General features: G+C 37.5%; 1 protein-coding gene across 19 annotated transcripts in view; it reads right to left on the reverse strand.

Moving 5' to 3' along the window:
* PLEKHA7 (pleckstrin homology domain containing A7) overlaps positions 1–27008 on the reverse strand; it is a 145204-nt gene that overhangs the window by 57924 nt on the left and 60272 nt on the right. For 15 of the 19 annotated variants that reach the window (XM_021525584.3, XM_085581437.1, XM_085581434.1 and 12 more), the window contains one exon: positions 3088–3171. The exons of the other annotated variants lie outside the window; for them this stretch is intronic. In XM_021525584.3, the coding sequence (XP_021381259.3) occupies positions 3088–3171 (84 nt within the window). The remainder of the gene's footprint in view (positions 1–3087; positions 3172–27008) is intronic. 19 annotated transcript variants of the gene reach the window in all.

Below are 27008 nucleotides of genomic sequence, written 5' to 3' on the forward strand. Positions count from 1 at the left end.
TTAAAAGAAAAAAAGAAATCTAAATTAGAACACCTTTAGGAAGAAGGAATAGTGTAAGGATGAAAAGATAATTTAATTGAAAAGTCATAGGTTCCAGCTACAATGGAGTTGAGACAATCAGATTTCAGCTTGAAAAGCAAAATTGATGTGATATTGTTTAAAGGCCTTGGGAAAAGACTATGAAATACAGTCCCAGCCTTCTACTGAAAGTGTCCAGTTCTCATTTGATCAAGTGAATCAAGGGCATTTGGTTCACAACTGAGTCATAAGTAGGATTACATCACTCATTGGTGTCATTTTCCAAAATTTGTTTCCAAATCTTCCTGCGAGAACACTGCTTCCAGGATAAGAAATAGCCAGAGTAGTCCCCACATTCATCATTTCTACACGGCTGTAAATTACTTTTCTGCTGTAAAATGTGTCCTTTTAAATAGATATGCGTGTTGCAGCCTGAACAAGTTTGTGTTCACTTCTCCCCACTAGCTCCCAGTCAACATCTGTTGACAACTCCTTGGCTCTAATCTTAAATTAAAATCAACCAGTCAGTAATAAATCATGTCACAACAGCACTAAAGAACAAATCATCTTTTATGAAACCCTTAAGGGTGCTACTGCTTCAGATAGGGCTCTCCAGCTATAGGAAAAAGTAGTCTTGGTCAAAGAATCCCACGATGGAAAGCTCCCACAGACCATGCCAATGCAGACTGCCTCTCTGACCCGAGTCCTCCTGGTGAAATCATTTCATCACAGCACAGGAATCGACAACACTGCTCCCAAACTGACACACGACCAACACCACTGATTGTAAGAAATCCCTGAGGCCTGAGGGAAAAGGACTGGAAACACAGCAGGGCTCCATCACAGCTCCTAGGCCAAGGACAGGGAGGTGCCAACAGCTCCTCCGATTTCACCAGACACATCCCCAGGTGCCAACATCACCAGCTCACACAGCACCATGGAGAAGAGCATCTGTGTAAACCCCCACTGCTGCACACAAGTGGTACAAAACTAAACAACCCAGAGCATCCCACACATTTGAAAATAAGACATTTTTAAAGCAATTTTAACTGACAGATTAAAAGACATCTGATTTTAAAAATATTGTATGCTCTTCAGGTCAATAATAAAGCTTAGAGAAACATGCTTGCAAAGACTGTTTTCTGAGCAGTGACTACAAACATTTACTCTTCTATCTCTCCAGCCATTCCCTCTTTTAGAATTAAAACCACCTCTCTCTACTAATTCTACTACAGTGTGAGATTTTTCCTGCTTTCAATACCATCTCAGTGTAATAAAATTAGTCTACATGCTCATCAGATTCCCCTCCAAATAAGCACTTCCATATCTCTTCCAAAAAAGTTCCTAACATACATCAAAGATCACTAAATCCAGGTACCACCACCAAGTACTTTTTTCAATTCCATTTTTAATAATTTATCAGCTGCCATGACTACAAAATGAAAAACAGCCTAGGCAAGTGTGACTAATCCAGGCAGGCACTCCAGGAGGTTATCCAAACACCTATTTTCCAGTACATATGTTTAAATTCATATCAAATTTGACTGAACCTTTACAACAGATATATTAAAAATCAATTAACGGATGGAAGCTGGAGCCCATGCTCAGTGGCTGCTGTCCACACTTTCTTCTGAGACTTGCTGATTTGCCACATACCTGTTCTCCTCACTAGGAGAGTGAGGTGAAGCAGCTTGTTTCATACCTGTAAATGAGCTAAACCCAGCTGTGCAGAAAAGCACCTGCATGCCATGGGACAGCTGGGGTGACCTGCAGCTCAGCAGCCATCCCACAGCCTTCACACCCAATCACAGTCCTCTCCTACAATGTTATATTTCATGTTCTCAAGGGATCTCTACATGGAATTTGGCCTTGGCTTTGCTTTGCCTTCAGGGAGAGCAACTGTTTAGCCAGTGGTTTTGCTGCTGCTGTCGGTTTTGGTTGGTTGGTTTGGCTTTTAAACTATTTGAGAAGCTCTTCTCAGGGATAGCAGAACCTCTGAGCTCCACAGCCATGTTCTACTTCTCCAAGTCACAGGAGAAGACATGGAAATGACTCAGTTTCCTGGGAGGGTTGAACAGCCTTCCTCTAGGCCTCATTTTTCTTAATGCTGTAACTGCTTTTGATAGCAGTCCTATCAAAATGTGAAGCAAATTCAGTGCCACAGAATTTGAAATTTAAAAAGAGCCCAGAATTGTGCAGGCAGGCACACAAACCCCACATCCAGGCTATCACAGCAGGATGCCCAGACTCTGTGATAGAGGCTGCTTGAACAGTGCTGGAAAAAGAAAAACTCTCTGGTACTGTCCCATTCTTGTTGCCCTTTGGTTTTGGGAACAATGTAGAGTTTTGTCCAGGACTGTTTTCTGTCTAGGGAGGATACCCAGCCATTCCATTAGAGAAGGAGAGCAGCAGCAATCTAACAGGCAGCCAGGATGACAAGGAGGAGTTGAAGCCTACAGAGAAATGGTGCATGGTCCAATCCAACACCAGACCAAAGGTGACCAAATTCACAAGACTGAACACATACATTTCTTACTTCTGTTTAGGTTTTTTTTTTAATCAATCAAGATAAAATATGCTGGACACAAATACATTCGACACCAATTCTTCAGAACAAAGAAAAACAGCTGATTAATGAACATCTTAAACATAAGAAAACCAAGGAAATACAATTGAAAATAGTAGTATTACGTGTATTTCAATTTCAGTACAAACCTTACATTTATGTTCTGTTTACCTGATATTTATATGAGACTAAAGCATTATTAAGTATATTTTGAAAATCGTTTTTGTTTATTTTTAGGTTTGCCTGGGTTTTTTTGAAGATATGATAAAGATTTTCCCTCAACTCCTAGCTTAGAATCAAAAACTATCACAATTATAGTTTTTGATTCCAAGCTAGGACTTAGAGGGAGCCACTATCACAACGAGAAACAAAATTTTAAGCACAAAACTCAATTAAATTTTTCTACAATATTGGAAGAACTGTTAATAAATTAAGGTACTAATCTGATGTAGGTAAATGTTTTACTGTTTTAGATCTCTTGACATGGGTATAAAACTACTTACTCTTCTCGCAAAATAAATTCAATATTTTCTGGAGAAACCTTTCCTGTCACAGGATGTCTAAATGACGTGGTCTGCTGATTATGGCTGAAATGAAAAAAAAAAAAAAAAAAAGAAAAAAGGAAAAAGAAAATTAATATTGCTATACTCAGTAAAATATGATCTCTAAAAAGCAGAACTTTTTATGTTTTGCTGCTCTATTCCAGAAATTAAATATATTTCTGAGATACTTTTCAAGTCTGAAATATTTCAGCTCCTTCCTATGTTCTTGTTGGCTTTGCCAATGGCACACTATGCCATTTAATTATTAAGCAGGGTAATGTTTTAAAAGTAAACTAGTTGCAATCCTTAGTTAGTGAGGCACACTTGAATTTATGATTATTTACACCATGCTGTTACCAGATTATTTAGATACAGCACAGAAATTACACAATATACATTTCTGATTTGTGTTTCCATAAATTTCACCGAACAGAACCAGTAATTTGAAATGTAACATTTTACATGATTTTTGTTATTTAATGAGGTCACAGAGAGAAATTCTGTGGAAGCCATTTCTTGTATGTTTCTTTTTCCTTCAATGTGGTACTTCTCCAATGATTTCTCTTTACACCTTCATGCAGAGGTGTAACATACAACCTTAGCTGTGTGGCTGCATGATCTATATAAAACAACATTATTTAGTATTTAATCAGAACTGAATTAAAATCAAGGGTTTCTATAAACTTTCCCCTCAGAGCACTAGACATTTTTCTATCCTCTGTGAAACATTTCTTTTCATTTTAGATAAGTATCTTACCTATTTGTGAACCAAGTGCTCATTCAAGACTCTAGATTTTTCTGGGTTTTGTTAACAATTCTTAGGTAAACAACATCCAAAACCAGAACTCACATCAAATGTAGCAAAATAGTAACACACTGAGTACATTCAGAAAGTAAGAACAACAAGGCCATTCAAAGAATTGTACCTCAAATAGGCAAAAATGAAAACTTGATGTGTTTTCTTGTTTAAAGATACTGAGTTTTTCCTCTTGTAAAGCCTATTTGGTTTCAAGCATTAGAGATTTGACCCCATTGTCCAGCATATCAGGATGTCCCCCAGCACAGAATAAGGCATAAAAAAGTATTTTGAGGTTTCAGAGCAATGAGTTCCTAAGAGATAACACTCTGCTGACTAAAGGACAGCTGACAATCAAACAGCTCGCACAGCCACAACATTCCAATGTAAATAGCTCAGGGCATGTCTTGATTTAAAAAACAAACCAAAACTAAGCAAATCAAAACCAACCAACCTCTAACAACAACAAAAACCCCACCAACTGCTCATGTTAAGTCCCACTTGGGTCACAAACACAGAGGATATTCGGTGTGTTATAAACTTTTCCTTTTCCAATACACCTTGCTACAGCAAGTCAGATATAAGCACTCATATCATGAACATTTTGAATGATAAGCTGTAACAACTTATGCATCACCAGAAGGTCTTTTTCCAGCCTCACCTATTATAAAAATCCTCACCCTAGAGTCATTGGAAACTGTGAGCAAGATTTGGGCTATCACTCCACTGCACCAGGGATGCCCCTCGCTCCCTGGACTGCTGAGATCTGACTTGTCCTACAGCTGTGGGTTAATAAAATTTCTAACTCTTTGGTTTTTCCATGAAATCAGAGATCCAGAGAAAGTATCTTCAGTAAGCACACAATGCTAACATCTACAAAGCAACCCAGATGTATTTCCTCACAAAACCACTGAGGAGTATTGTTTCCTAAAAAAAATACATTTCTATGTGAGATTTAATTTTGTGTCTACATCCAAAGACTGGGAGAGGAACTTGAGATGTTTTCAAAGGAAATCCTAAATAAATAAATAATAACTCTAACAATTGAACTCCATGTTTGTCACACAGTCCAGTTTTAAGCTGAAAGGTTTTCCTTTCAAAGCAGGCTTGATGCTAGTCTGTTTAACCTTAGATGCTTAGGTTAGGACTGCTGTCAAAACAAGTGCAGATACCTTGTTAGCTTAAAAAAATGAAAGGACCTTGCCAGCTATATTCTCCAGGGGCAGAGGAACTGCCAACAAGCTCTCATCTGCAGGCTGTCAATCATTAATAACTCACTCTTCAATTAAGGCTAAGAAAAAGAACTGTATTCCAGAAGTGCTCTAGGGTTATTCAGGAAGGGAAGTTTCCCATTATACCATATGAGTACGTACACAAATGCTTTATTGTATCTCAGGAAATAAAGTCAGCAGAAGATGTCCTCTTAGTTGCAAAAAAAGAGGAAGTACGTTACTAATAAGACTAATATTACTTACTAATATTAAAGATTTCAGCTGGAAAGTACACACTTTTAAAAATATCAATGCATTTCAGGACAAGTTTTGCATGTCAATCAATCTCTATGAGCACAGAAACAGAAGGATGGCTCTGTTGCTGCCTGAAATGCAGATGGTAATTTCACAGACGAGGAGAGGGCACATAAACCCAAAACCTCCTGAAAATCTGCAGCTTCAATAGTAGGACTTCACTGGGAAGAAAGAAATGAAACCCCTGCCACTAACAATTAGTTTTGCAGAACACAGTGGTTTATTTGAATTTGAAAAGTGAGAGTTTAAGTGTTTTGCCTCACAGGACTCATTAGGACTAAGCGATACTATTCAAAACAACCTATACAACAGATGGCTAATGCCTTGCAACAAGGAATTAGATAGCAGGGAGATTTTCCTTCACAATGAGAGCAGTCAAACATTGGAAGAGGTTGCCTAGCAAGGCTGTGGAATCTCCTTTCTTGGAAACATCCAAAATGTGGACAGATAAGGCTCCAAGCTACCACAAATTTTATAAGTTGGTTCCAACTTTGGAGCTGGCCTGACTGGATGTGATGGGGTACAGAGCTTCCTTCCAACATAAATTATTCTGTTCTGTCATTCTCTGCTGCTCCCTCTATCCTTTCTCTGAAAATACAATTAAATTCTTATAATAAAGCTTCTTTGAAGCTTTCCCAGTATTTAAATGAATTTATTCCAAGACTACTAGCAGTACCTTGTTTTTATCAGGATGAGAGAAACTGAACAGCTATTTACATTATGATTTTTTGTTGTTGTCACATCTTTTAAACATTTGTTTAACAGTGATACCTGTTTACACAACACTGACAACAATAACATCACCAGCTCTAAACTTGCTGCAGTGCAAGTTTTCCTTCCTTCCCAAGGACAGACTAAAAAAAGACCTGGCACAGTTGCTCTCTGGACACATTAGCCACCCAAGAATTAGTTAATCACCCGTATTTCTTCCAAATGGCAACTACTGAATGTGTTCCTATTTTCCAGAAATCTACCACCTACAACAGGCACAATAAATGTGCCTTAATATATATAAGGACATGATAAGGTGTTCTACTCTCCATGCCCCTTTTATTCTTTTTTTTTTTTCCATTAAAGAAAGAGAATAGCTTCAACAAAACTGGGAAAAGCTTACAATGCTTCACTGTGTGAATTCTGAATGCCTTGGAGCTTGCATTAACATAACACCACACATTCAAAATGCCAAGCTAAGTTTTCTAGCAACACTACAAATTTTCTGTGTGATCAATCATGGCATTTTTTCCTAGTAAGCATTTTTAAATTTTAATAGTTTTATATTATTCTGATTTTGTACAGATAATGGTAATCAGTCATAAAAGCAAAGCAAGTATAAAAACATGAAAAAATCAACAAAAAATTACATTGATTACTATCTACCACTACCAGCTTTATTAAATTACACTACAGACTGTTAGAAATTATTCTGAATTTCAACATTACAGAACACCACTTTCCAAAGCCAGTAATACTTAAGACTCAGATTCTTCATAAAAGGTTTCTTCAAAACCCAATTCTTTGTAATTAGATACCTCACCACAAATTCCATGATTTCACAGCAGGCAACTTTTACCAACACAAGAACTGAGTCACCCACTGTCTTAAGACAGATGCAAACCAGGCTCTAACCCTGTAGTATAATGGAGACAGGAAGGCATTCTTGCTTGTATGGATCTTTTTGCAGAACTCATAATTAATATGATGTCAATTAATTTTGTATTTGAGCCAAAGCCAAGTCCTAAATATTAATTTTTGGACATGACTGATGCTGATGACCTTTCATTTGAAGTCAAGCAAGTGTATAGATTGTCTCTGGAGTAATTTAAATGCACAGGCAGCTGAAACTTGAAATGTGTGAATCAACTATTGATGGAGTCCACATCACATTAACAGCAAATTTATAAGTTGTGAGAAAAATTCACGTTGTCATTGGACAGATATCCTATAAATTATTACAAGCCATCTCTACAGAACTTATTTTCCAGGCAGGCTGACTCCTTTACACTTACCTATAAGACTAGATAAGCCTAAACACCTTTTATCTTGAATATCCCAAATGGTGATGACAGTTACATGTAGGCACTCACCCACACTTCCATGGGTGATTTTGGTGTGGGTGCAGCTGTCAGAAGAACTTGTGCAGTGAAGAGCTGTTCAGCCAGTGAGTTGTTACTCCAAACAGGAGAAAGTGCTTGTACCTAATCAGGCAAACAGCCAGGAATAGTTTGCTTCATTTCACAACATATTTCTGAAATACATCAATAGCTTCAAAATAGTTTCAGCCTTCTGAGTATTTTTTTAATCGTAGCTTTAAGAATTGGTTAGAACATGTACCAACAAATAGTCCAAGAAAAACAGTGCCCTCAAAGTTCTGCAAGCTGGAAGAAAAATGCAGTGCAATACAGACATAATTTGGAAGGATTAGGAACAATGCCAACCAACTGTACTACTCAAGCAAAAGCACCTACTACAAGCTGCATGTACACAAAACTCCATCTTTTCAAGACACTGAATGTGATCCACTACTCTAAAACAGTAGTGTCTCATTAGAGTAGCAGTAAAATCCTTGCCCCACTGTAATCAGTGTCCAGGAGACTTTATAAGGTCAAAATTTCACTCCCTCACTGATTTTAATTAGCATCTTAACCTAGAAAAACTACTGCATAAGAATCACAGATTAAAATTTATTCTCTCAAATCTACATCCCACTCAGAGAATTCGTAAGTGTAAGTGTAGTTGTTCAGTCCAAATACAGTTCTGTAACTATCTTGAGCTGCTGTGTCTGTGACTAGCAGTAGTCAACACAAGAGACAGGGCTTATAAAGACAGATGAAAGGGGAAAAGATGGCCTGGTATCAGATTTTATTTTATTTTCACTTCTGGTACAAGCTTGCAGATAAGAAGAGTTTGAAATGAACAGTAAACTGACAATCATGCTCTCATGTAGTGTCATCCTTCCACCCAGCTCAGTGATGAGGAGGTTAAATGGGAACTCCACGTTTCCTTGGCAATGAAAAAATTCTTTTCCTGTCTTAATGAGCTACCAAAGATAATTTATACTATCCAGTAGTAGTATCAGCAGGAAAGATTTTGTTAATGGACACGCTTTTAAAAACAGGGCTAATAAAACAACAGTAAGCTAATATGGAAAATGCCACAGAATCACTACAAGCATTTTCAGTCATTAACAGCACAGATAAGAGGATGAATACACTATCATCACAGGATCAACACAGACTTCCATGAGTAATACAGGCTGAAGTCATCTGCTGATTCACAAATCCTTTTGATGCATATCATGAGAAACCATCAGGGTTTTATTAACTCACAAAAACAAAATGCATTCAGGGAACTTGAAATTAAAGGGGAAAAGCATGTTAGCCTTGCAGTCAAGGAAATCTTGACAAAAGAAATCTTTAGAAAATAAGAATTTCATTCTATTTCATTACTTGTGGAATTTTAGAAAAATTGTAGTCCCTGCCTTCAAAATCAAAAATTAAATTAAAAATCTGATAACAGAGATACACAAACTAAACAATTCATTCTCTAATAAAAAAAGAAAGAGGTTATATCTAAGTAATATGATTAAAAAACCCTGGGTAAAAGCAGCCTACTCTGGAATGCCAATATCAACCACAATGTAAAGAGTTTAGTAGGGAAGCTGCCCAAGAAGCAGTGCCAAATAAAGATACTGTTTTGTAAAAAGTATTTAAGGGAAACTTTACAGAAAAATATAGATCTCTGTTTTTAAACCATAACGAAATTGGTTAGAACAAAACAGGTGTTCACATTCATCTAAATTTACTAAAGAAAACTGAAAACCCTCACTATTGCAATTTGAATCTATTAAACTTTGATGCAAAGACATCATCCATATGATAACAGACAACAAAATCCACTTTGTTCTAAATATCAAAGCAAAGACAAGTTTTCCAGCATCCCGTTTTCATTTAAGTAGAAAACCATACAGTGTAGAAAGTTGAAACCATTTAACACAACAGCTATAAGAACTGAATAAAACAAATTTTGAAAACTTGCTCTGCTGCCACATAAGTTATATAACCTCAAAACATTTTATCTTCATTGACTTTTTAATGCCAAAGATAGATTTTAACTTAAGATAAATGCACTTCTGATTTATTATTTCTTGAATTTAATCCATAATATGAAATCAGTGAATATCAGAGGACAATACTGCAGGACTGAGACCTTGCTGTGTGTGCCTTCAGACAGTGTGAAAACACACTGCCCTTTTCACCTCCCCATAAAATGGAAATACTTTATTTACCACCTGCACCACAGGAATGGCGTTCTAATCAAATACAAAATCACAAGAGTCCAGGAGGGAATGAAGGAATTATAGCTGGCATCCATCACGCTGTCCCAGGGCTACACTCTAGAATACTGATTCCAATTTTGGACTTCCTCATACAGGAAAGGCAGCAACAAAGAGAAGTGAGTGAAGCAGAGGGGCACTAAAAGGGTCCTGAGCACCACAGTGAGGAGAGAGTCAGGGCTGAAGCCTTGCTCAGTTCAGAGTGCCCTGCCAGGACTAACCAAGGAGGTTCTTCTCTGTGGTACCTCATGGGAGCAGCATAAAATGAAACAAGAGTCCATCAGACTGCTTGAAGGAGATTTTTCTCCTCCAGAACACAACAGTGTACAGCAGGGAGGGCAAAGCATTACAACAAGCTGCCCAGAGAGGTTGGGCAGTCCCCATCCTTGAAGGTTTTCAACACTAGAGTGGAGGAAGAACTGAGAGACCCGGTCTGAGCTCACCATGACCACGCTCTGTGCACAGGGATGCACAGAAGACTTGAGGCCTCACCCAATCCAAGTTGCCCAACTATCACAAAGCTAGGTACAACTCCTATTTCCATCACAGAAGGCAAACAAAACCCAAAACAAACAAGTTTCACATAACAGATTCTGCTAAGGGAAAAATGTAAGAACATCACATCATTTAGGAAGAAAAACTCAAAAGAGCATTAAAACATGGTTTGTTTCTTCAGTCTTTAATAACACTGTTAATTAACTCCTTCAGCAACTAAATAATTCTGAAATCCATTTAAATTCTACTAATAAATATTCTATTTAAGCAGAGAATTTATGTGGGCTGGATTCTTGTGCTTTTTATCTGCTAGGACAGAATTTCCAACCAAAGTCTTTCCTAGTAAAGGTCATTCAAAACACCCATGGGTCTGTCTCAGTCCTTCTGTAGCCCTACCCATGTCCTCCACAGCTTCACAATGCTACTGAGGTACTGACCATAATCCTACAAACCTCATGCCCTTCAGACAGCAGGCTAAAGAATAAACAAGGAAATCAGCATTGTATTAACTGAATTAATGCTGAGTATGAAGAAACCACAATTCCCACTGAGCACACCTATTCTTGTGGGTTGGCTGATAATGTTTACTGGCATACATGTTAATGAAAGTTCCTTCATTTGTAACAAACTGTTCCAGCCTATGGAAGGCTTGTGGTTAATTCTGAAATACTTCAAACTCTATTCATCTGCAGCTTATTTCTTTTGGTTTGTGTGACTCTTGACTGTTTTAAAGGAGTTCCTCCTTCCCCTATTTCACTCAATTCACTGTGTTGGATAAAATGCAATGCAATGCATCTCCTCTAAAATTAAGTGCACTTGTAAAATGTTTTTTCTTATCAAACCTTAAATATTAAATGGACTACAGTACTCCTGAGAGGCACATAATACCAAGTTTTTGCTTGAGAGAAGATTAGCAATGCAAGATCATCTTGCTTAGAGCAGCAGGTATGAATTAATGGAGCTTTTCTGGCTGACTCTTCATGGCTGTGAATTATACACCTCGTTGTTACTTCCCTTTCCAAAGAAGCCCAGCACCTACAGAACTGAAATAGTGACATGCTCTAAAGCCATGGCATCAGCATCTGCTCACAGAAAGCTTCTGCAAATCACACACAGAGCCAAGATTAATGGTTTAGGATTGGAAGTGTCAAACAGATACGGAAGAGTCTCTTTTTCGATTAGGCACAGCTTATAAAGTACACAGAAATACCTTTGTAAGTCAATAAAAAGCTCAGCATTAAAGAAAAAAAGGGGGGATTTATAGCTATGCAACTATAAAAATATAAAGCTACCCAAAGTTGACTATTGCAGTACAACTTGCCCAAGGAAATAACCTAGAGCAAACTTGTCCTTACAGAGATGTAGAAATACTCAGTGGCCCCAAGTCAGACAAGCACAGAAACTCCTCAGACATTTCCAAACACTCGCAGAAATATTGCTGTAGTTTTAAAGTATTTTCTTTGGCATCTACAGAATGGAAAATATGCTAAAATATACACAACACTACTAGACAACATTTATACAAAGAAGAAAAAATACAGTCATTAATACATTCAGTATTTCAACACTGTACTAAATAATTCCAACCTCTAAAACATCTCTGGTTTAATTCTCATTATTTTACTCAATACAGAAAGCCAAACAAACTCTTGAAAATGAACTACTTTGGTGTGTTTAACTACAGGGTTTTCTTTGCTAAACACAGACCAATTAACCAATTCTCCAGAAATACTATTTTTAGTCATCCAGTGTCATCACCACAACTCCCCACTATGTAATCAAAGCTTGTCAGGTCACAATATAACCTATAGCAGTTGGTTAATAACAATTTACATTACTGGCATAAGTTATGCTGAGTTTAGTGTACTGAATGTCTAAGTATGTGAACCAAACATAAATGAAACTGAAGAAAACTCTCATAACATTCTGTGCTACAATCCTTGGGTCAACACATTGCACTGTCAGAACATGAAAATTTTAGAATAAAATAGTATAATAAAATATAGTAACAAGAGTAGTACTGAAAACAACCCAGCCACAGAAGAAACATTTGCATTTTGTTAATGCCACTATGAAGACACATTAACAGTGCCCAAACAACCAGTTTAGAAAAAGTCCAGAGTACACACAACAGATAATATGCAGATCTAGTGGCTAAGGAAAATAGCACAAGCAATGTATCAAGAAGAACATTTTCACTCTTGCTGTGCTGAAGCTAGCAAACACAGTTGTAAAATGATGTTGTTGGTTTTCTGTGAAGTGGTTCAGAGGTTTCATTTAGATTAGCAAACATCAGTATGCATTATTAGATAGGATGCAGTCTTCTGGGGACAGCATGAGACTTCAAAATCAGTTCTGAATGAAACTGCATGAAACCACATTATTCCATTGGAGAAGATGAAAATCCCTTCCTTAAGCATGGAGCCTGCTATTATTTTTTACAGTAACTGGAAAGATTAAGCAACTACAACCTTTCACAATGTGACTGGAAGTGAACAACCACACAGGACGGCCAAAATGCCAACAGCCAACACATACAAAATCAGGCTCCTTAGCTCCAGGGAGCAAAACTGCAGCACAACCCAGCCAAAAGCACATCACTATAGATAGGGGAGCTATCAGCTGCATTCCTCCTGGGCCACTTGTGCAGGGTGCTGTGGCCTCTTGGCCTGGTTCTTGTCCTGTAGCTCCACGGCACCGTGGCACCAGCAGAGCCCTCCCTTGTCACTGGAGCGAAGCGGGCGCAGAAAACACCTCCAAGGGTACAACAGCACTGCTGCTGCTCCTGCTGCTTTATCCCAGGGGATGCACAGCCTGCACGGCTCCTCTGCACAGCTGAGCATCAGAGACATGCCCTTAAAGCAGAGCTCAGCAGGGCACTGCAGCAACAGCCACCTGCTGTCACCTTGGCAGGACAAGGAGGAGCTCCCTGCCATGTCCCCAGGCTGTGAGGACAGTCCCAGGGGGGCTCACCCTGAGCCCAGGGCATGCCCCTGTCTGCTGCTGTCAAAGGGCAGAGCACAGGCACTGCACGTCTCTGCTGGGCTGGTTCCCCCCGGCAGGCCGGGCAAGAGAAGCTGCCAGCAGGAGAGCTCTCACACTGCTGACAAGGCCTGGGGTGAGAACAGGATTAGAGACTCAAAGAAATTCCAAACAGCTTCTTCAGATCCTGCATTAAGCCTTTTCAACGCCAAGAAAGCCTCTATCAAGCATGTGACTGAAACTTGGCAGCTAAGGGGGTGAAGTAACTTCACATGAAATAATATTTGTTCTTTAGGTAATTATTTAACAGAACATACGATGATAGAATGCCTTTGAAAAATGTGGATCTTTTAGCTTACAGAAAACTTTGTAATGTCTTGAAAATACAGATACTAAATATCCTTCAGCATTCAGGGAGTTCATTTTTTCTCCCCTTTCAGATACAGCAAGAGCAGAAAGAAAGTGCTTCAAAGCCTATGACAATACAGCCAGACTAAGAGCTAGACATTCTTGGTAAACTCAGAACAACATAAAGTAAAAAGGGTTTTACTCAATGATAATTTTAAAAATTCAAACACTCCAAGTGCTCTGTGACAAGTATCATATCCATTAATATTTAATCAAGATGATTACAAGCAACACAATACCTTTCCATGCTTTCAGCAAATCCACTGTATTTTAATTTACAAACTATAGAAATGTCACAAATAATTTCCCTGAATATGTGTTGTCCCTGAAATAAAACTTAGTAGATTGCAATTGCAGAGTGCTTTAAAATAAGTAAGAAATTTGAAAGTAGCACTGAATAAAGAAATCAGATGATTGACTTCTGCTGAATAAGTCTTCACTTACAAAGTCATCCTGCTTTGAAGTTATATTCATCAGCTTTGCATTATAAATTTGAAAAAATGGAGTTCATGGAGTGATGAATTTCAATTCTTTTGGAAACTGGGCTGAGACTCAAATATGTCTTTGCAGAGAAATTAAGCTCTCCCACAAGAAATGTGAAAAAAGTGTCTAGATTTGCAATAACTGAAGTTCTTCTGCATCATTAACAGATTGAACAAACTAATGGTTTTGGCACTCCTACATTGGGATTATGAAGATCAGGATACAGATTCTAGCTCTGAAGCAGATTTCTAGTACAGTCCCCCTTTTTTCATAAAATCATCATTTTGTTAACATTTAAGACCTTCAAAAGAGAGAAAAGGTGCCTAGCATTTTAGACTCAATTTCATTTGCAGCTTTCAGAATGCTACTGCAGTACATACAAGCAAAAACATTCATTGCTTTTCAATAGCAGAAACCTTCGACCTTTCCAAAGAATTCCAGCAAAGCTGGGAAGTGAGAACAGGTTGAAATTCCTGAATCTAGACGAACAAGACACACTGCAGCATTCCAGATTAAATGTTTTATGGATTTACAGAAAATCTCTCCCAGTGACTAGAAGTTTTGTTCTTTAAAATATTTTTATCCAACATAAAATCGTCTTTATTCTGAAAATAACATTTTGGCAGCATCAGTGTTCTTTTCACTTCCAGAGCTAATTGTATGGATGTGAGAAGAAGGTGACTGCCTTTCTTCCTCCTATACTGTCAGAGCTGTGAGGTAACACACTGTAAAACAGGATACAACTGCACAAGCATAATGAATCCTAACGCATTGCAACACCCACAAAGCAAGTTCAGCAGAATTATTTGGCAAGATTAAATTGTCAGTGCACTTCTATAAAACTGAGCCAATTAATGCCACCTGAAAACTTGGATCTCCAAATATGAGTCTCCAAAATTAAGCTCGCTCTGAGATGAACTTTCCTATACTACTTAAAATCTTCCTGCTCAGTTACTTTCTAGTCCCTCTAAACTTAACTCACCCAGGTACAGCTTATAAACAACTGCACTGAAACATCAAGTTCAGCCCAACATGACACAGAAAATGTTTGCTTCAGTAAAATCATATGTCGTCATTTTATTACTGTTCTTTGGAAACCATCTAAGAATCCAAATCTAAGCCAGAGATACTAATAAAACAGATTAACTCCAGAAATTATGAGTGGCAATATTCATTCATCTCAAAGTACAACACTAGAAAGACACAGCAACACTGTGATGCAAACTACTGTCAAATCAAAGTGAGAAGAGAGAAAAGGTCCCATTTCAGAATACAAAGACACTCTCTAGGAAAAATTTAAAATAAACTCACTATTCTTAATTTCATAACACAGACTTTGTTTTCTATACAATATTCTGGAATCCTCATGTTATATGCCATGATTTCAAGCTTTAAAGCTCCTGAATTTAACTACCATCAGAGAGCTCAAAAATCCTGCAAAGACCACATGTATATTCTACATTCCTTGGATGTGAAAAGGTTTGCAGAATAAGACATTGCATTATAAAGACAAAAAGAAAGAGCAGCTTGAACTTTTTGGCACTTCAAAATGTTTGGTTCTAGATTCATTACATACTTTTTTTCATTCTCAAATACTTCTATTGACGTAAATGTAAGCATGAGAACTACAAAATAAATACAAAAGCTATTGTATTGATGCCTCAGAAAATTACAAGTGAGATTTACAGTGAGAAGGAAAAAAAACCCACTAAAGTTCTATTTGGAAATATACAGTATTTTGGAAATAGTTTTGTTTTAAGTAAGAGGATCTAAAAAAAATAAACAATGTAACAGATTGAAGCTCCAACAGAAAAGTTTGTGATTAGTCAGCACGCCCTGTAGGGAAGAACAACAAAAGAAAGAAATCAACCAGGTACTTTGCTATGAGTACACACAATTGTGTGTGAGCCCATCTCTCTGCATCTTGTGCTAAAACCTGCTGGAAGAAAAAAAGAGCCTTGACAGCAGGACCAAGAACCGTGTTGTTTCCTAATAGTGTTCCCTAGAAGTTTACCTGAAGGAAGAAAAAGGACACATGTACTGTTTTTATTAAGTGATCTTCCCCTACCCATAAAATCCCAAATGCAAGGATGGTGGTTCAATTTTGAAGGTATTTTCCGCTATAGCCAAGAGTAAATTCTTAAGAGAACAGAAATAACCCATATCCATGACATGCAACACCAACTATTTTTGCAAGCAAGGAATCTTCATCTAATGCCAAGTGGCACATATCAAAGACACATGCAACATGCCAAATTTCTGACTGCTTACCAACAGGATAAAAAAAATCATTACTAAGCTAAGCAACAAATATAAGGGAATAGTTAAACTTTTTCAAGGACTGTCCTGTGAGTTGCACTGATAGCTTGTATAACCTGACCTCCATTACGTGCTCGTAGAATTGATATGTCTATGTGTGTGGTAGAATAGGTAAAGAGGTCACTTAAGATCCTAGAAGTAGGTATTAGCTCTATTGTTACCTTACAAAACTGTTAAAAAGTCAGGGCACCTTTCAGCTGGATCTTATTAAAACTGCATTCAGTTCAAGTAAAGGGATGCTTTTCTAAGAAGCAATGTCACTCCAGTGCAATTATCAGAGAATCAGAAGGGTTTGCACTGCAAGAGACCCTATGGATCATTTAGCTCCAGCCCCCTGCTGTGGGCAGAGCACCTCCCACTAGAACAGGTGGGTCAGAGCCCCATCCAAGCTGTTCTTGAACACTTCCAGGGATGAGGCATCCAACACTGCTCTAGGCAACCTGTGGCAGTGTCTTACTGCCCTTACAGTAAAGAATTTCTTCCTAGTGGTTAATCTAAACCTGCCTCCTTTCAGTTGAAAGCCACTGCCCCACATCCTATCACCTCACTCCAATAATGAAACTATCCCTGCCAGAATTTGTGGTATTGATGATTCCGAGATGTAGAAAGCCTCTGTCTTTCTGCCCCGTTGCCAAAGAAGCCATAATTTGTCTGTGCTGGTTTCAAGGTTGTTTATTCTGTTTATCTCTAACATGTTCTGCTGCCCTGCTGCAGCTCTGTCCTGCAGGGCAGCGTGTGGGGCTCTGCCTTCAGTGGGATGTTACAAACATTAAATACCAGAAACTCCCTGTGCTGGATTTACAATAATGTGCCAATATCTATCACCTACATTGAACAGTGTGTCCCCAGCCTAAACCAATAGAAAAATGCCAACACTACAGTGAAACATGGAAGGCATGAAGAAGGTGAAAAAGGACAAGACACACCCAATTTCCTCCATCTTGTCCCCTTTGGACCCCTTATCTAGAATCCTAAAATTTTACTTTTGCACCCGTGCCACACTAGTTATTACTTGTATCAAACACTCAGAGCTTGTAATTCATCCTGTAAGATTGAAAACTCTTTTCCATGGCCAGAGATCACAGACAGTGTCTCTGGGGGCTCTGTACAGGGGGGTTCCTGACCCCCTGCCAGGGTCCCAGGGCAGCCAGAGGGAAGCCCTGGATTCCCACATATCCCCGCCTATAAGCTCCCTCTAATACTCAAAAGTCACAGTACAGTCTCCGTGGAGCCTTCTCCAGGCTGAAGAACCCAAACTCCCTCAGCCTCTCCTAATGCAGGAGGTGCTCCAGCCCTCATCCTCACAGCCTCCTTCTGGACCCACCTGAGCTGGAAAACTACCATTAAACCTCAGAAACCAAACTACTACCCCCTAAAACCACCATGAGTGACTGGACTAGCAACAAAATTATATGTCCTTCATTAGGCACATGGTCTTGCAGCACACACCACTCAGGTCACAGGACTTTCTTTCCTTTAGGCAAACAAAAATCCAGCAACCAAAAAAAGTCACAGAAACACTGCAGAGATTTTCCTTGCTTCCTAATCCTCCACAACTGAGATGTTCTCTTCTGTTCCTTAAACTTCCAGCTGTTCCCTGGGGCTCGAAGTACAGGTAGTTCCAGCTCTTCACAAAATTATCCAGCCCTCTTCCTCACACAATTAATGTATAACAATATTATAATCAAATTATAAACATATAGGTTATATTAATGTATAATTATACAACATTTACAATCAAGATCACTATATATTCATAAATTCATGAATCAAAACCAAAGTGTTAACTGACCTATGAGATTCCAAATTAAGCAGACTTTTTAAAATGCAGAAAATTCAGAATGCAGAATATGGGACATTAGCAGCAGCAGTTGTATCTACAAACTAAATCTCAATGGTATCAATTAGCAGATTTCTCAGGAAATAATTAAAATGGAGCTCTCAATTCAATCTCCACAACCCCACTTTAACTGCAACCTCCATAATACAATAGTCTTGGAAAACTTTTCATTTTAAATCTTCTCAGGGTCTGTATTTACAATATTATTTTGTAAACATGTTTCAGACATTCCTACCTCCAAATATCGTAGCAACACTGTGCATGTATTGCTTCAGGCTCTTCCACCCCCAGTCTCTCTAAACTATTCACCCTCCAGCAGGATTTCCCCTATGCACTACTTTTAATCCAAACAGCCTGTCATAACAGCGTGGTCACTATAGAAATCCTGAACTAGGAGCACAGACAGCAGGCACGCATTTTATCCTCCAAAACCAGCTAAGTTCCAGACACACCCATCTCAACCTTTCTCAAGAATATTTCCCACTCACTTTTTACATTCTTCACTCTTTTTACACATTCATTCATTGTGCCAGCAATAAGCTGGCTCCAAAACATAAAGAGAACATTAGATTCTAAGCCCTTGAGTTACAAAATAACATTTCTCTGGCACACTTTCTCCTCCTTTCTGTATTTTCTTCACCTCGTTCAAGAATACCATTTTACTTATTGAGATGTTTCCATTCACAATCACTCTCTTGTTACTGAAAAGTCAGAATGGCCAAAGAGAAAACTGCACTACAGCATCTCTGTATGTGCATTGTGGAGTTCCTAAAAACAAAATTTTAACAGCTAATACTTCTAAAAAGTATGAATAACACTTACTGCAACTAAACCATATAATTTACTTTAAAAACCCTGAACTACAGCAGGTAACACTTCCTAATCAAAAATTAAGAATTACTACAAAGCAGGTAGCAAAGTACAGACTAAGGCAGAACTTGTAAAATGCCAATTTTTCTGTGGCTTGCACATGCTTTTGTCCATCAAATATTTTTGTAGTTAGAAGTCTAATCACATTATTTTAACTGGCAAGAAGCAGAGTTCCTGCAGAGGACTAAGGAATGAAGCATGAGTTATAGCCCCTTATTGTTATTTTCCAGTGTGTAATACAGTTATTTTACACAAAAGGCAGAGATCACATTTTTTGCTTACTGCATCACAAAACAGTTTTGCATCATATTACCTATATTCATCACATTAAAAAACTATTTTGAAATTCTTCCATTTATTTTTCTTTAAATGACAAACTTCCGTGTCCATTCTTGCCTCGTGTACAAAAACAGAATCAGCTATTGTATTTTGTGAACCACTACTCTGTATGTTATTTGAATGAAAATGCCTAGAAATGACTCATCACACTAAAAACTCCCTTAATGGAAAGCAATTACAATCGTCAATATGACTGTAACATCAGAGGTATTTTTGCTAGTAAGAAAATAAAGTGCACTACGGTTTTAAAAAGAAAGCAGTTTAAAACAAACAAACTAAATACTGTTTAGATATTAACCAGAAAACTTATTATCTTCATTAAGAAGGGAAAAATTTCTGCAGGGTCAGAAGCTACAACTTCCAAAGAACAGCAAGAACTTTTACAATACTGCAACAATAGTAATACCCTTTGCATAGTTGAGATACTAATGGTATCACTTAAAATCTAAGTTACAGCCTTGGTAATATTTAAATTACTTCATAGACCAAAATATAGCCATACAAATGAAACCTGAAAAAAACTGAGATGGCGTTTACCTCCTACAATGGAAAAACTGATTACAGTTGTAATCTGTGATTTACTTACAACAATGTAAAGACATGCTTAGTTCAAACACTTCAAATGGGACAACTCACATTTCTAAAAGTTTGCAGAATTAAGAGCAATGGACACTAAACAGGACACTTTCTGCCAATCTGTAAACAATTCTCATGTGCCATTTTTGCAAAAAGATCTTTTTTGCAAAACATCATTTTTGCAAAAAAAACATTACCCATAGGTAGAGTTAAAACAGAGAGTGGCAATCTTGGAATATGCAAGTCTTCTGAGAGAATATATAGAAAACAATGATACCTAAAGCTTGTTTGCAGTAAAAAATACACTTGAGTGCTCTTAATGTAATGTATTTAACCTCATGTTTCAACAGTGCTTTTCATGAAAGAACATGTTCTGAATCACTGAGCTCATAAAGTCATGAATCAGAAGCAAACAGAAAAAAAGGCTTTGAACATTCTCAGTTCACTTATTCCTTAGCAAATGAAACTAAATCCTGTCAGAGTATACCAAGCACAGGTGAGATCTACGATATTTCATTACCTCTGAGAAAAATTTGACCAGTTTGGTCAAATGCACAATTATGGAGAAGATTTCATTGCAGAGTTTCAATGGAGTTTCCTCCACAAACACAGCAGTCCTTCAGCTCATCCACTATTTCAGTGACAGTCTGCACAAAACAAGTCTTCCTGAACCACTATGAGGCCTAACCCAAAAATTTAAATTGTCCCCCTGCCCAAATATGTTTACAGGCACATTTTCTTGTACTTTTGTAGATACACATGCAAAAAGAAACATACATGCAAGATCTGCACATGTCTGAACACACGTGCATACTCGAGGTTTTCACCTTGAGGCCCGAAATGTTACTTAAGTCACACAGGTGTCCTAAAGATTAAAGTTCTAAAAATGCACAAAGTTGATCTTTTACACATCTAGTGTACATACTGCTGTATGTAGGTTTTTATCAAATGTCCTCCATGTAATCAAGGTATTAAAGGTGAAAACCTGCATCAGTTAAAATCCAAGAGAAACCTCCAATGCAGCTAATTATCACAAAGCTGATAGATCAGTAAACTACTATAAATTAATTCTTATTTACCAGCAGCAAGAAGACTATGAACTCAGGCAGCCACATGAATGCACAACAATCACCTTTGGGAATTAAAATATTTCCCCTAAAACAATTCTCAGAACTTAAAGAAGGTGTCTTGTATTTGAAGAAAACCAGGTATGTGGCAAGGAGGATGTGTGTTACTGGATTATTGTTGAATACAGTGTTTTGAGACAAATACAAACTTCAGTGCTGCACTACCTGATGTAATCACAACTTACAAACACAACTGTACCTTGCAAACCTCACTTCCCTTGTCACCTTTAAAATCATGGAATTTACAGGGGTAAAAGTACTGTGGAGACTGTAAAATCAAGAATGCAGAATTTCCCTTGCTGAGTCTATGTCCACCATATGTGTTTTGAAACCTGGTAAAGAAACCCTGTTTCATCCTGAAATTCCTTCTGAAATACTGCAAATGTTCATAATGGAGCTCTCAGTAGCAATTACACACTTTTAACTTGTCACTCAACTGTCACCATGACAACAACAAAAACCTTTTCACACCTGGAGAAGACAATAGGAATTTTAATTACAGAAATTCATTCTGTTGACAGTTTGAGTGAAACTAAATTCTACTTTCTAAAATAAAAAATTAAACTACCAATTTAAAATGGCAAGAATTATACAGGGGTTTTTTTCGCCTTGAACATTCTGCTCGTTATATTTTTTTCTTCACATTCAGATTTCACACTTGCTATTTATCAAGTACTTTGGTAAATATGATTTTTAGGATGGCTGGCAGAATATTTTTCATGTCAATGCATACTAAGTTTTATAATTCATCTCAGCAGGAAATCTCAAATGTTTATCAGAGACTGATTGCCCAGGCCAATATCCCCACATATTTGTTGGTTACCTGCAAAAAATGAGGAGTGGAGGTAAAGTTGAGGGCAAGATATCTCATCTTTTCTAGTCTTGGGGAAATAAAAGACAATTATAAATGCCGCTGTGGGCTTTTTAAAATATAATGGGTTAGATACTGTTTAAAAAAATGAATTAAAAGCTATCATGTTTTGAATCCTGCATATTCTTAAACACAATTCTCTACCTTGACAGGGCTATTCATTGCTCACAGCATGCACAAACAATTCTGGGGATTAGAAAATATTTTCAGTTCCCTGCTAAAAATACACAAGGGGATAAAAAGCAGAACACTTGGTGTTAATTCTTCTCCAAGCTACTACAAGGTACAAACTCAAGCAGTTATTTATACAACCACATAGCCATGTTTTTCTCCAACAAGCTCACAAATGGTTACACCTTGGTAATCTTATAATTTGCTGTTATTTGTAGCTGTCGTCTAGCCTATCATCAGACAATAACATTTAAAGCAAATTCTGAACATCAAGTAGCAAAGGACAAGAAGTGGAGTTGACTATTCTCAGGAGATACATATTCTTCTATCAAAAGAGCACCTTTGTGTGAAGAATTAGTGTTGGATTACTGAAGATCCGGTTATATCATGCAACAAAGAAAAAACTTGACTTCTTGACCTATATCTACCATGACATGTCCTCTCAGCAAACACAAAAAAAAAAAAAAAATCCTATGAGATAAGAATATACTAATTAAGATAAAGATGAAAAATGATGGGAAATCTATTTATGCATGTTTCAGAGGGAATCAATCAATTTTGGAACATAGATAGCACAGAAAAAAAAAAAAATCCCGTTTTCTTTTGATGTTAAGGACATTTGTTGACATCAAAAGGGGAAAAAAACCCCAAACTGGACCACTAAGCATTCAGTTTTGATTATGCAAACAAATTCATACAGATTCAGAATCACAGAACCAAGGAGAAGTTGGAAAGGACTTCTGAGATCATTGAGTCCGTCCCATGAGCCCCACCATGTCAACCATACCACGGCACTGAGAGCCACATCGAGTCTTTCCTTAAACACCACCTGGGACAGAGACTCCACCACCGCCCTGGGCAGCCCATTCCAATGCTCAGTCACTTTCTCCGTGAAGAAATTCCTCCTGATGTCCAGCTTAAACCTCCCCTAACCCACCTTAAGACTGTGTCCTCTCATCTTATTGCTGGTTGCCTGGGAGGAGAGACCTGGCTGCAGCCTCCTTTCAGGCAGCTGTAGTGAGTGATAAGGTCCCCCCCGAGCCTCCTTTTCTCCAGGCTAAACACCCCCAACTGCAACATGAACAATAAAACAAATCAACAGTAGAAAAGTACACAGGAACAAAGCAAATATGCTGATACTACAGCATGCCCATACAAACTATGGGTTCAACCTACGAAAGATCTTCTAGTGAAAGATTTCCAAAGCAAAAATTCAAGAAAGACACTTGGAAAGCATGAATTCCTACAAGTTTCAGGTTCAATGGGGAGAACAAAAATGTGTTCCACAACGTGAGAAACAGTAATTTTTTTATTGATCAGCAAGATCCTGACACATCTGAGAAGGCAGTGTTACATGAAGAATCATGATTTCACTACTGACCTCTTGAAAGTAAATGACACTGCAAAAGACTTGAAATTTTGGGAGGATGCATAAAATTGAGCATTTAAGGAATTCATGTCTGAACCAAACAGCTTCACGAATACCACAAATAGTACCGACAGCACTGCGCTGAAGCCAAGTACTTCACAAACATTGCAGAAGCCTCCAAATGTCTAGAAATAACTTTTTTCACAGGAAGTGATTTAAACCATGAAGTCATTAAAAAGAACACAGATGGCAAAAAAGGAACAGTACATGTTAAAAAGTACATGGCTGTTAGATTATAGTACATTAAAAAATACTCATCTTACTATTTAACTTCCTATATAGCTCAATGATTTGGTTCATTACCTTTTTCCAAGTCAAGGTCATAATTTCTATTGTCATCCAGAACTCCCCAATGCACTCAATGAAACAGAAAAGCACAAAAAGTAGGCTATTCTTAGAAAATACATACATATATTTCTACCAAAAAGAAATGGTCTTCTGTGAAGAGTTAGTGCTGAATTGCTTATTATTCCAAGGGCAATAAGAGGTAGGAAGTCAAAGCCCTTTATTTCTGCATATTGGTCCAAACCATGATCAAGCAAGAGTGATGACTGCCTTCCTAAAATGCACCATTTAACAGCAGCAGGCTTATTCACACAATCCAGCAAGTTCTACAGGCACAATGTTCTAAATCAGCACCAAAATAAAATTCTGGCATGTGTGCCGATTAGAAAAATCAGCTAAATAAAAATCCATATCATTAATAACATGTATTTACTTTGTTTAAGCTGTCATACTATAGAGGTTAATCATTAAAGCCAGTAGAGGCTTTATAACCAACACTGATTTCAGTCAAATTTCCCACAGGAAACAAACAACTCAGGGGGACTCCTGGAATTATTTACATCAATACCTTGAATCCAAACTAGGTGGGATAAAAACAGTAAACCATTAACATATAGTGCCTGAATAGAGGTTTATATGAAATATTAAGGTATTCAGTCCGTTTCACAAAAGCCTCAGCTGACACCAATTGCCAGTATAAATTCCAAAAAACCAAGCCTTTTTAAGAAGTGTCAGACCCAGCTATTTGTCTTACAGCTGATCACTCATAGCTGTGCTTATTAGGAAGAAACAGAGATGTGCAAGTTATATGTGCTACAATATATCTCATCTGCTAAGATGGATGCAGTGGATTTCATTTCAAAAACAGTAAGATTTTCTAGTGCAGCAAAGGAAAACAAAGATCAGAATTCAAGATGAACAATCCACACTGTGACAGTGGTTTTAGAGCAATACTATTACAAATAATCCCTAAAACAACAATAAAAATAACAAATTTTATACACATACACTCATTTTGTACTTTTCTTTACACAGTAAAATTTGATCCTATGTTAAAGCTTAACCATCATCACAAGTGGAGTGAGAAAAGAGTGAATTTATCTCAGAATATACTAAGATGAAGCATCTCTGAAAGTCAAATCTAAAATAAAGGAATAAACTTGCATCCTGCCAACTACCCAATTATTACCTTAAATCACTCCAAACATTTTCCTGGCTATCTTTAGCACTTTGACTTGTACCTCCATCATATCCCATTTACATAATACATAAAAGGGATAAGAAGAACAATTTTCTTACTGCAGTCTTTGGCTTTCCTCTGTTCTGGGAAAGAGACTTCATCTATTAGCAATAACTAATTACATTTGTGCTCTACAACACTTTTATGTTGGTTTCCTTATATTTTAAAATGTATTGATAAAATTATGAAGTGATGGAAGCCAGCATCAACTACTAACATGAACTCATAATATTAAACTACAACAAGAGGAGCCAATAAGCCAATTCCAATTTTATTTGTTGAATTACGAAGCCCTCATATTTGGCAATTTCTCAAATACTGTGAAAGTTTCAGTTTGTTCTATGCACAGAAGCATTTCACTTCTGTTGATCAGAATGAAAAGCACAGTTTTACTAGTAGGAAGAAGCGATTCAGGAGCAACAGCTTCCTGACACCAATATTATTAATAATATTAATCATATTAATCAAGCTACTAGAATTACTTCAACCATTAGCTTATTTTCCTGAAGGATCTTAAAGAACTTCCAAAATCACAAACATCAAGGTGCATGTTATAAAATGCAAGTAACATTTTAGGAGCAATTATGAATATTAGATTTTTAAGGATACAACATTTCAGCATGTGGTTTAACTTTAGGGAAAACAAGTTTCAAGTTAAAACTATAACCACCTCTTCCAAAGCAGGAAATAGAAAAAAATGCACATTTTATACTCTGCTGTACATTTAGAAATTTTAGTATTTAGAGAAGAAGTTCTCCCTTGTTTAGACTACAAAATTATTTGCCTCAAAACTGTACCCAGACATACCAGCTGTCGTGCTCATGTAAATAAGTGTCCTTTGGTACTACAATCAAAGTTAAAAATCTTTTGCTCTTCACTAATCAAACAACAAAAGAAATCCTCAAGGAATTAATCCAGAGGTACTCTTACAAGGGCATTCCTTGTGATTACTCAGTGACCATACATGCATCAGATTAGATTCCTGTGCAATTTAATGCAAGCACCAAAACACAGTGATCCAAATAGGCAGCAAACACTCAACAGATTTTTTGAAACACACTGCAGGACACTGGTACTTTGCAAAACACAAGTGTGTTGTATGTTACAAAAGTAAGGCTAAATTATTACCATTTTCATTTAAAAACAAAAACAAACAAGCACCCATCCATGCAAACAGAATAAATCAAAGGAGGGCAGCAGAAGACCAAGCTGGATGGGAAGCATGATGGTAGATATAGTCAGGACACAGGGAAACCATCTTTATTTCTTCAAGCACCATTTGTGTGACTGCTCCTGATCTCATTACTTTGGCAGCATTTTTCCAGAAGACTGCAAGATATCTGCTTAGGCAACCACCAAATTACCAACCACATCTGACCAAGGTAGTAGAACTATAGGGGATTTTGTGAAAATGTTAATTGATGTGCATGCAACAGCTTTGCTGTTGTCTGATATGAATATTGAGAATATTCGATATTCCAATGTCCCATGGGTACCTCCTACTTCTGTCCTATGGGTATGTCCTACTTCTGCTTTCTGTCCTCACTATCACCAAAGAAATCTTCCTCAGTTTCTGTGTGAGAACTCTCCACAGAACACAGCAACATGTGTAACTGAGCACATCATGACCCAAGCCCTACCATGACAACTTTGAATACAGAATAAATCAGCAGCTGAAAAAAAGCCAGAGATGTCATTTGGAAACCAATGACGTTTTGAGCTCAAAAAGATGGCCTTAGTGAGTAGCATGGTGGTTAGGATGGCTCTGACTTTGAGGCTTTAAAGGTAAATA

The sequence above is a fragment of the Lonchura striata genome, chromosome 5 (assembly GCF_050655825.1).
Source record: "Lonchura striata isolate lonStrDom1 chromosome 5, ASM5065582v1, whole genome shotgun sequence".
Classification (NCBI taxonomy): Eukaryota; Metazoa; Chordata; class Aves; order Passeriformes; family Estrildidae; genus Lonchura; species Lonchura striata.